This window comes from Poromitra crassiceps (genome assembly GCF_964638095.1).
Source record: "Poromitra crassiceps genome assembly, chromosome: 15".
In the NCBI taxonomy this organism is placed as follows: Eukaryota; Metazoa; Chordata; class Actinopteri; order Beryciformes; family Melamphaidae; genus Poromitra; species Poromitra crassiceps.
Window position 1 is genome coordinate 32,617,497 of NC_139634.1, and position 11,740 is coordinate 32,629,236.

The following is an 11,740-nucleotide window of genomic DNA, read 5'->3' on the forward strand; positions in this document are numbered from 1 at the left end:
GCTTCTCCCCAGTGTGTGTTTGTATGTCCTCTGATCACGTACCTCTCCACACCTTCATCCCACAGCAAGATGGTTTCTGGATCTACTCAGAGTACTGTAACAACCACTTGGATGCCTGCATGGAGCTGAGCAAGCTGATGAGGGATGGCAGGTACCAGCACTTCTTTGAGGCCTGTCGCCTCCTCCAGCAGATGATTGACATTGCCATCGACGGCTTCCTGCTCACCCCCGTCCAGAAGATCTGCAAATATCCGCTCCAGCTGGCCGAGCTTCTCAAATACACCGCGGCGGAGCACAGGTACTGCATGCTGATTCCAGGGTCACACCTCATTGTGTTGAAGGTGTTCCCGTCTGATGGAGCACAGGTACTGTACACATTCAGGCGGTGTCTCGTCATAGACGCGTGGTCCACGGGTCAGCTTGGGGGGAAATCCTCCCGTTGTCCCCATTCAGCATAGTCAGCATTTAGCTGCTAGCCCAGCCCAGGCAGACAGGATCGGGGATTCAACCACCGCAGTAAACGCACATCTGTCCGTGTACGTCTATGTACCTGCTCTAGAATCCCCTATCCTGTAGTGTAGAGCCGCAGCACCGTCCTTTGGTGAGACAGACCATCGAGATATATGGGGGGTTTTCCCCCACCGCCTAGTCTCGCGCGCCAGCCGTAGTAACGTTTTGTGGGCGTTCCCACACAGACCAACTGTATCTATGCTTATTCCAGGATCACACTTCATGTGTTGAGTGTGTTCCTCTCCGATGGACGTTAATTCATTTCAAATGAGAGAAGCCATTGCATTGCAAGCATTGGATTGATTCTACTACTCCGTGATTATGCATGCATGATAACTAAAACAAATGTTGTTTTCCCCCGTTTGCTTTACCAGCTCTCTATGAAGAGACGAAAACATTTCATCACTGAATTCCAACAAAAATAGATGTTGTTATGCTACAATCGATAACCAGATCAAATCAGTTTCACCTCAATAAATTGCCATGGGATGGTTTCGTAGGACTGCCTCCATAGTTTGCACCAACATAAATGCGTGACAGATGAAGTGTGAACTCCGCCTCACGTTGTACACATTATGTATGAAATCGGCCTCACGCTGGTGCAAACATTCTCCACATGTTGACCGTACCGCACGCAAGCAAACCACACAACGTTATTAGACATATATGCTCTCTTATGCACACACACACACACACACACACACACACACACACACACACACACACACACACACACACACACACACACATCCAGATGTGCAAACTGACGCACGCAAACCCACAGACACACGGTGTGAGTGTGGCGCGGTGTCTCCGCCAGCTCCAGGTCGTTCACAAAGCGCACGTTCCTCGCCAGAGAGGGACAGGTGCCAGCTTCCCCAACTGGGCCTGCCAGATCACAGTGTTTGACTGTTAGCTGTGGAGAATCTGCCAGGCCGGCTGTCTCTCTCTCTCTCTCTCTCTCTCTCTCTCTCTCTCTCTCTGACACACTCTCACTCACACACACACACACACACACACAGCGAAGTCACACTTGCACGCACACATACGCACATTATCTTCCACAGCCAGGATTGGACGAGTAGCACGTCTAAGCCAGAAGGATAAAACCGAGCTCAGTTAGCTTGGAAGAGTCAGAATTAACTGTGGCGAGAGGCGGCGGCTGATTAGAATTAAATTGTGGTATGTTGCATAATATTATTCTATTGACTGTGTTCCAGCGGAGTTACTGCTGTTACTGGACTTTATGAGCCCTGTGTTTCACTGCGGCAACATTAGATCCTCCTTTCCTAATGAGTGGCCTGTCTCCAGAGGCTGTCACATGGACCTTGAATAGGCCAGCCCAGCAGTAACAGCGTGTGTGCTGCTGTCTCCATAGTGACTATCGCTACGTGGCAGCGGCCCTGGCAGTGATGCGGAACGTCACTCAGCAGATCAACGAGAGGAAGAGGAGGCTGGAGAACATCGACAAGATCGCCCAGTGGCAAGCCTCTGTTCTGGACTGGGAGGTATTGGCCGTGTTTGAGTGTTTGTGTTTGTGAGCGGTTGCATATTGCCGTCCAGAAATGATCTCTTTGGCACCCGTGAATTCATTCATGAATTGTGTGTGTGTGTGTGTGTGTGTGTGTGTGTGTGTGTGTCCAGGGGGACGATATCTTGGACAGGAGCTCTGAGCTAATCTACACAGGGGAGCTGTCATGGATCTACCAGCCGTACGGACGTAGCCAGCAACGAGTCTTCTTCCTCTTTGATCACCAGCTGGTCCTCTGTAAGAAGGTAAGTCTCCCTCTTTCCCTGTCGGTCTCCCGCTCTCAATCATCTCTCTCTCTCTCTCTCTCTCTCTCTCTCTCTCCCTCTCTCTCTCTGTCCCTCTTTCTCTGTCTTTTTTGTTCAATTCTCTCTCCGATTTATCCGAGGACTTTGTTAGGCGAAAATACGCTGACAAGCGGCTTCATCTTCTGTTGACAAAAGACACATGCATGCACTTTCTCCCTTTTTTTCTTATCAAGTTTTTTGGATCCCCCCCATTTTCTCTCCATTGTACTTGGCCAATTCCCCCTGCTAGGGTGTCCCGGTCGTTGCATTACATTACATTACATTACATTACATTACGTCATTTGGCAGACGCTTTTATCCAAAGCGACTTACAATAACACATTTTTGTCAGCAATAGAGCAATCTACTATGGAGCACAGTCTGTGATAACTACAACTTCTGAAGGAACAGTGGTACAAGTTTAGGTTAGTGGTACAAGTTAAGGTTAGTTTTTTTTTTTTTTTGGGGGTGAAAGAGAGAACGAAGTTAGATCAAGAAGGGCCCAGATGGAGCCTGAAAAGGTGCGTCTTTAGTCTTTTCCGAAAGATCGGCAGTGATTCAGCCGTCCTGACCGAAGGTGGAAGCTCGTTCCACCATTGAGGTGCCAGGGACGAGAAGAGTCGAGATCGGGATGAGCGACTTTTGAGCCCCCGTAGCGAAGGAGGGGCTCCACCCCCTCTGCCGATCTGGGGAGAGTTGTAGACTAGCACATGCTTCCTTCCTCCGATACATGTGCAGTGGCCAGCCGCTTCTCTTTTCACCTGACAGCGAGGTGTTTCGCCAGCAGGACGTAGCGCATACCCTTAATCGGGCTTCCAAACCACAGACACGGTCAATTGTGCCTGTATGGACCAAGCTGGACGTAACACGGGGCTCAAACCTGCGACCCTCGTGTTGATAGTCAGGGAATCTACTGCTGCGCTACCCGGACGCCCTCTCCCTATCCTTCTGTCATCCTGTCCTTCTCTCTGTCCTCATCTTCTTCCCTGCTATCACTGCTGAACATCTCTGTTACCAGGAAAGTGCGTCTGTGTGTGTGTGTGTGTGTGTGTGTGTGTGTGTGTGTGTGTGTGTGTGTGTGTGTGTGTGTGTGTGTGTGTGTGTGTGTGTGTGTGTGCGTGTGTGTGCGTGTGTGCGTGCGTGCGTGTGTGTGTTAGCGTGCTGTTAACATGAGTCTGCATCTGTTGTTCTGTTCTGGTCCACTCAAAGAAGATGGCTCCAGGACACACTTAATTATGAATTCCCACGTCTTTGTTCTGCCTTTCCCGATGCAGGGTTCTCAGCACAACATGTGTAGCGGCCGCCCTCGGGTGTGTTTGTAGTGCGTTGCATGTTACTTCCTTCTTTTTCTCTCATCTCTTCCTCATCAGAAGCACAGAGATGCAGATTCACCTCTGCACGCTCGTTAGCTCTTTGGCTCTCAGATCATCTCATCTTTTTTTGTAACCTTCACATTAGAGTGTGGTTGTTATTAACCTTCACATTAGAGTGTGGTTGTTATTAACCTTCACATTAGAGTGTGGTTGTTATTAACCTTCACATTAGAGTGTGGTTGTTATTAACCTTCACATTAGAGTGTGGTTGTTATTAACCTTCACATTAGAGTGTGGTTGTTATTAACCTTCACATTAGAGTGTGGTTGTTATTAACCTTCACATTAGAGTGTGGTTGTTATTAACCTTCACATTAGAGTGTGGTTGTTATTAACCTTCACATTAGAGTGTGGTTGTTATTAACCTTCACATTAGAGTGTGGTTGTTATTAACCTTCACATTAGAGTGTGGTTGTTATTAACCTTCACATTAGAGTGTGGTTGTTATTAACCTTCACATTAGAGTGTGGTTGTTATTAACCTTCACATTAGAGTGTGCTTGTTATTAACCTTCACATTAGAGTGTGGTTGTTATTAACCTTCACATTAGAGTGTGGTTGTTATTAACCTTCACATTAGAGTGTGGTTGTTATTAACCTTCACATTAGAGTGTGGTTGTTATTAACCTTCACATTAGAGTGTGGTTGTTATTAACCTTCACATTAGAGTGTGGTTGTTATTAACCTTCACATTAGAGTGTGGTTGTTATTAACCTTCACATTAGAGTGTGGTTGTTATTAACCTTCACATTAGAGTGTGGTTGTTATTAACCTTCACATTAGAGTGTGGTTGTTATTAACCTTCACATTAGAGTGTGGTTGTTATTAACCTTCACATTAGAGTGTGGTTGTTATTAACCTTCACATTAGAGTGTGGTTGTTATTAACCTTCACATTAGAGTGTGGTTGTTATTAACCTTCACATTAGAGTGTGGTTGTTATTAACCTTCACATTAGAGTGTGGTTGTTATTTGACCTTAATGGAATCGACTGAGATTGAGATTGTTTGATATGGACATGCAGCATCTCATTCCATTGCAAATAATGAAGGTTATGTTGCAGTTCACCTCCTTAAAGGCAATTTTTGTGTTAGGTGTACTGGTGCAGTTGATATGAAATTATGTGTAAAATAACTATTTACAGTTGTTTTTGAGGATTCCTTTGTGTATTTTATGAAAAATATCGATCTATCTTCTTCTATAAATTTGGCAATGTGGGCTCTGTTCTCTGTTCTCTGTTTAAATTTGTGTCCCACTGACACACACACACACACACACACACACACACACACACACACACACACACACACACACACACACACACACACACACACACACACACACACAAGGAGGCATTGTGACATCACTGATGATGTCATCAGTGATGTCATAAGGCTGATGATGTCATCAGTGATGTCATAAGGCTGATGATGTCAATAGTGATGTCATAAGGGGGCACACACACACACACACCCGCGGCTGGTGATTGCACATGTATCGGAGGAAGCATGTGCTCGTCTACGACTCTCCCCAGATTGGGGGTGGAGCAATGACCGGGACAGCAGGGGAAATTGGCCAAGTACAATTAGGGAGACAATTCAGACATCATCTACAGGGTTTCTCTTATACTCACTGTTGGCAAATGTATCTCCTACACTCACTGTTCAAATGGTCATTCTTAATATTTATTTGTCTGATGTTGTAGTGACAAGCAGATTTGCTGAGGAATCTTGCATTGAGCAGTGTGTGCATGGAGGGAGTGCATTGCATGAGACAGATTCTCAGGAAATGAAGGGACACACACACATTTTAATACCTTTATTTGTGTTCACATTTAGACAAAAAAAATCCTTGAACACAAACAATAATAGATGCACAAACAATGGGAAATCTCATAATGACAAGTGTATCTAGTCTGAATCTATGGATGAAAGAAACAGCGACCAAATGTGGCGACTACCAATTATTGCAGAAATGGAGCAGAATTTGGCCAGAGCCTTGGCTCTTGGTTCTGGGCAGCCCTGCCCTCTGCAGGCCACTTACGCCCAGCCTATGGACATTACCAAGGCTTCCAAATATGGATACAAGCAATTTACATTAGTACCCAAGCTGTATCATAACATCCTTATCAACACACACACACACACACACACACACACACACACACACACACACACACACAAATAAACATCGTCCCTACCTCTCCTGTAGGATCTGATTCGCCGGGACATCCTGTACTATAAGGGGCGCATCGACATGGATCGCTATGATGTGCGGGACGCCACAGATGGGCGTGACGATGACTTCAATGTGAGTGTGAAGAACGCTTTCAAACTGTGCAACAAAGACAGCGAGGAGATGCACATCTTCCTGGCCAAGAAGCTGGAGGAGAAGATCCGCTGGCTCAGGGCCTTCCACGAGGAGAGGAAGATGGTGCATGAGGATGAGAAAATCGGTTAGTCATGCACCTCTCTGCACCTCCCTATTTGGAGAGCAATGGTTTCATTCACAATAGACAGCCAAAGTGAAACGTCACTTCCTGCTTTCTCCCTGTACCAGCGCTGCGAAAAATATGAATGGCGGTGGACGGAGAATAAGGTTACTTTTTTGATCCTGTTTGAATTGTGCCACGGGGTGCCAACGCTAATTTTGTCAATTTAAAACATAACTTTGCATGTCAAGAAAGTCACAGTTTGTCGTCAAACCGAAAAGTAGGGGTTAGTTTCGTATAAAAACTACATCTCGTGTGGAAGCTCGTGGCATGTCGCCGGTCTTCAGCTTTGCCGGTAGAGAAAGTGACGTCACTTAGGCGACAGTGCATGATAGAGAAAATTTACATCACATTAGCCTTTATTTGGACAATCACTAGTATAACATCATATCAGACGACTTCTTCTGACTCCTGGCTCCATCATTTCATTTCAACTGATTTCCTTCAAGTGGTTCATTGTTTACCTTTTGGCTGTGGAATTTCATTCTCTATCAGTGCATGTAGTCTTTCTGATTTATAACTTCTAGTGCAACAGTTTGGCCACAAACTGCGACTTTGTTGACATGCAAAGTTACGTTTTAAATTGACAAAATTAGCGTTGGCAGTGGCACCCCGTGGCACAATTCAAACAGGATCAAAAAAGTAACCTTATTCTCCGTCCACCGCCATTCATATTTTTCGCAGCGCTGGTACAGGGAGAAAGCAGGAAGTGACGTTTCACTTTGGCTCTCTATGGGCATAGGAGCTTCAGTGATGTGCAGTATTTGCTGCAGCACACTACAAGGTGACTTTACCACAAAGAATATAGAATACCGCAGGAATGAGTCTGGAATACCTGGATGTTAGTACTTCCAGCTCCTACATGTTAAAAGTCAATGGGATTTTTGTATGGGGATTTTGGTTAAATGCTTGGAATAAGGTCTGCGGTTAACAAAAGTTTATCAAACAGCAAACTTTGTGTTCAGCAAGATCATCTTCACAAAGGAGGACCACTTTTAAACACGACTTCCCCACAAATACCACTGACATTTAATTGACAGTAAATCCATGTACTGTACATAGAATTCTTGAATTATCGTTCAATTATTACTGATCATAAATCAAAGTCTCGTTGGACATTCAGTCTGTATAATATAACGGTGTGTTAGTCCTGTTTTATAAAAGCAGAAAAAAACAACAACATTGCATTGTGCTTAACAATGCTTCTAAGCTGTTTGAAAATCACTGTAAAGGACGGCTTCTCATAACCTGACGCTGCCAGATGGTTTGTTTTCACCATCATCTGGGAACGAGTCGCTCGGGAAACCATTTTGGGGGCAGGCACTTTCAAAAGATCCTTGGCAGGTGATTGGATGAACCATCCGTCTATCATGTCTATCACAGGCTCGCTCTCGCTGGCGTCACACCAAATCCCGCCCGTAGCTGCCTCATAGGACACTGACAGGTGCGAGCCACCGGTGGTTCAAATTCAAAACAATTAGCCTTTTTCACCTCAGACATTTTGTGTCTAAAAAGACAGGAAGGAACACAGGTGCAAGCAAAACATTAACGAGGGCCCCGGCACTGGAACACCTAAATGGATTGGAAGTTGGAAACCCTCATTAATGTTTTGCTCACTGTGTTACTTCCTGCCTTTTAGACCCAAAATGGCTGCTGGTGAAAAAGGCCCATACATTTGATTGAGCGTGGCAAGATGGAATTTGTCGCGTGGTGGTGGTCTCATGATCTCGCGCGAATCCAGCTGTCTCGCACGGTTAGGCTTCTCATGGCTCATTGATATTCATAATATATTCATATTCATAAATTGATATAATCCAATGATATTGTGCGTTGTTTAGGTTTTGAAATCTCTGAGTACCAGAAGCGGCAGGCGGCCATGACGGTGAGAAAGGTGACCAAACAGAAAGGTGAGGCAACAAGAAGATATCAGGTGACTTCCCTTTTCTTTTCCTTGCCGGTGTGCTCTGTCTTCTCATCGCTGTTTACTCTCCCCCCTTACTCTCTTTTTACTCTCTCTACACCTTTTAAACACACATACGTTGTTTATGAATGAACCTAGACTAGCTGTATATACGAAATCACTTAGAAACGGGGATCCCTGTCTGTCCAGTATATTACTTTGAACATTTGGTTTGCGTTGAGTTAAATGTCTCTCAGCCCATTTACGAAGATGACTTGAATTGAATGATAAAACAGCTGTTAAGCATCAATGAAAAGACAGAGGGCTGTTTGCATGAAGTATGACGTTTAAAGGACAATACCAGTGTTTATGACGCGTGGGTCATCTGTCTTCCTTATCTTGATACCATTTTACTACCCCTGACAATCGTTTGGAATCTTTTCGCATTACTGAGCTGTAAGGGGAGGCTTTTTGTGCTTATCATCACTGCCATCCACATCGAGTGTATCTACATTCAACACCCTGAGAAACCTGCAAACATCACCTCTTTTGAGACAATAGAATTACCTCTGAGGTGCCCATTTCTGTCAGCAGTTGCTGCATTATGTCTTCATACAGCGTCCAGCAAGTAAGAAGAGAAGCCTTTCCTTAACATTGACACCTGTCACCTTAAAGGCTGGGAAACCACAAAGTTACCATGTCATTTTCAGCAAATGTGGCATTTTTTGTGCGATTTGACATGTTGTTTAACCCATTGATACCTGATGCAGCATTTGCGTGTATATACCCCATTTGTGTGTGTATCCCTTTAAGACCGCGAACCGCGTCACGCGGTCTTAAAGGGATACACACACAAATGCTGCATCAGGTATCAATGGGTTAAGATAATGATTTAACATCTGATACACCAACATACTATGGTAGCGATCAAGTTGCCCAATGGCCGCCGACTATCTCAGTAGTGGCAAAATATGTCAAACATGTTAATCAAGATGTTAGCGCCTATCAAGGCAAGAGAGACAAAGGAGCCCACATGTCAAAACTGGAGGTGTCATCCTTTAAGATATAGCCATTTTAGTGCCAGTCTAGATGTACGTACATTTACCATGACTTTACTGTTGTTGCTAATGCCAGTTTCACAATAAGCATGACCATCCATTAATGTATTAATTAACCAATGACCCCCCCCTCCTGCTGGAATGTTCTCTCTGACAGTTAGGACCCCTGTAGATGTCTGTCAGAAGTATATGTTGTGTGTTTTCTAAGTGCTGTATGTGTACATGGCTGGCACAAGGTGAAGTACTCTCTTGAATTTCAGATTCATTTATAGATTTCATCTTGAGAAAGAGGGCCATGTTGTATGGACATGGTTTGAGAATGATAAAGGTATATGCATTAGAGTTCTATTTAGAGCTAGCGCAATAAGATGCCATGGCAACTGCCGCGCAGCATTGGGGGGCTGTTGTGATTAGCGTTGGCATCGGAGCACGCAGTCACGCTCAAATCTGCTTCCCAAGCATTATCTCCACTATCCAAGATAAACAGCCTTCACTAAATACTCATATTGAACCCCTTCCTGCGAAAAACAGTGTTTTGGAAAAGACCCGTAACAAAAGACACTGTTTTCATCTTGTTTTTCCCCAAGATGCCATGGCAACTTTTGAATATTTCATCTCCAAATCTTGATTGTACCTAGTTTTTTTTAATGACACTAGCATAGTTGTGATGCTTGTAGACTGTAGTTAAACAACATTGTAGACTGTAGTTAAATGCATATTAACAGCTTTTCTGTTGGATCTATTTTTGCCACTCTTGTGTTCTCAAGTCTCGAGGGTGCTATTCAAACAAACGTGCCGTCAGCAAACATGGAAGAACAATGTCTTTTGTCCAAATGCCTGGTCTCATCATTGTATCAGATGTAATCCGTTGGTTCTCTTGTTTGCCTGCTACGGAGTTTGTTTGAATAGCGTCTTTAGCGTCTCCCTTGTGTCATTAGTAGAGCTGAACTCCACTCTCTATCATTTCAGCTATCGTCATATGATCATACTGTATCATATATCTCAGGTTTAATATGCAGGAATGTTAACACACTGACGATTCATTACGTGTGTCTTTGTGCCTGTTTTTGTGTGTGTGTGTGTGTGTGTGTGTGGACGCATGACTTGATGTTGTGTTGTAGTGTCCGTTTCTGACGCAGTACTGACGATGTTTCCTCTTTGCTACCCGCCTCCTCTCCTCCTCTCTCTTTGCTTTGTGCCCTGCACTGCCTCCTTGTCCCCCCCCTCCCCCCTCCCCACCCCCCACACCCCTCTTGCTCTATTGCACCTGGCCCTTCACAGGTGTGAACAGGTGCACGCCCCCCTCATACCCGCCCCCCCAGGACCCCCTCAGCGCGGGGCACTATGAGGTCACGGAGGACATGGCACAAGGCGAGGTTTTTGAATTCAGTCAATCCAAAAGAGGCCAGGCTCCTTTCTGGCATAATTTTAGTAGATTAGCTCCATTTAAGAAATAGAGACACACAGACTCTTCTGAAGGACCTGTTATTTTTCTTAGAAGCACTAAAACATCGGACGATCGTGTCCCATGATGAAGAAAATATATAAAAACACACGTACACAAGAGACTTTGAAGTAAAGGACCAATGTTAATACAGAGAGTGTGATTGGAAGCAGCAAGAGGACTGAAGACTTGGATTAAAAAAAAACAAAAAAACAAAACAAACAAACAAACTTTACAATTCCTGTATGTTAGTAACGTTTAGTTTTCATGCTTCTCCAACCGTCACAAACTGTTTCCCTCGGATTCTGCAACGCCCATAATAATCATGCCATCTGAATGTCCTGGAGAGATTGTTTTATTATTATTATTATTATTTCATTTCAATTCGTCGTTTGGAACGGAACGCATTGAAAGTCTTGCTATCCCTTGCAAGACCAAGCCGGGTCATTTCCTAGTCGTATGATTGTCTCCCGATTGAGAAGCTGAGATGTTGCTGTGCTGCTATGTGAGATTGCCTGAGGTCTTCTTCTGAATGTGTGGAGCTTGAGTAAGGTCAGTCCTCGGCTATGGGCTGTGAGGCTCTGTTGTCAGCGTTTAGCCTCCAGTGAGATCTGTTCTTCTCGCACTGAACACAGACTGCTGCTTACAACACCATCTTTTGCTCTGCTGATGATGTCTGTGTCTGGATGTCGTCCTCCCTCTCAAGGTTTCATCTTTCCTCTCTCCCCCGAGCTCTCCCACACTGTCTCCCTCTTCCTCATGTGGTGGCCCTCTCGTCACGCGCTCTCACGTTTTCAGTGCTGCAGTCCTCTCTCCATCGCCCGCCGCATCCCTCTCGCGTCCTCTCCACGTGTCCTCTCTATCTCTCTATCCACCCGCTGGTTCTCGGAAAAGAAGAGGCTCGTCCTCTCGGAAGCCTGCCATTAGCCGTGATACGACGGGTCAGGGAACAGATCGATAGCCCTAACATCCACGGAACATTTACATCCTTTCGAGCAACCGCTTTTGACAGGGTATTCATATCCTAAAGCTGAGAGGCTGCGGGTTGCGTCTCATGGAGAGCTTGGCGTACAGATGAAACAGCTGGGAGCTGTAGATAGGCAGGCTGGTGTTAGGGCCCCTCCCCTCTCCGGCTCCGCCCCCTGAGACCGC

At 45.1% G+C, this 11,740-nt stretch overlaps 1 protein-coding gene across 3 annotated transcripts in view; it reads left to right on the plus strand.

Annotated features, from left to right (window-relative positions):
• arhgef9a (Cdc42 guanine nucleotide exchange factor (GEF) 9a) overlaps positions 1-10,601 on the plus strand; it is a gene marked incomplete at its 3' end in the record, with an annotated part of 23,991 nt that extends 13,390 nt beyond the window's left edge. For 2 of the 3 annotated variants that reach the window (XM_083651619.1, XM_083651620.1), the window contains 6 exons: positions 66-298; positions 1,889-2,018; positions 2,155-2,286; positions 5,907-6,150; positions 8,025-8,093; positions 10,426-10,601. In XM_083651619.1, coding sequence (XP_083507745.1) covers positions 66-298; positions 1,889-2,018; positions 2,155-2,286; positions 5,907-6,150; positions 8,025-8,093; positions 10,426-10,601 — 984 coding nt within the window. The remainder of the gene's footprint in view (positions 1-65; positions 299-1,888; positions 2,019-2,154; positions 2,287-5,906; positions 6,151-8,024; positions 8,094-10,425) is intronic. The other variant, XM_083651621.1, reaches the window with a different exon arrangement.
• Between the last annotated feature and the right edge of the window lie 1,139 nt (positions 10,602-11,740).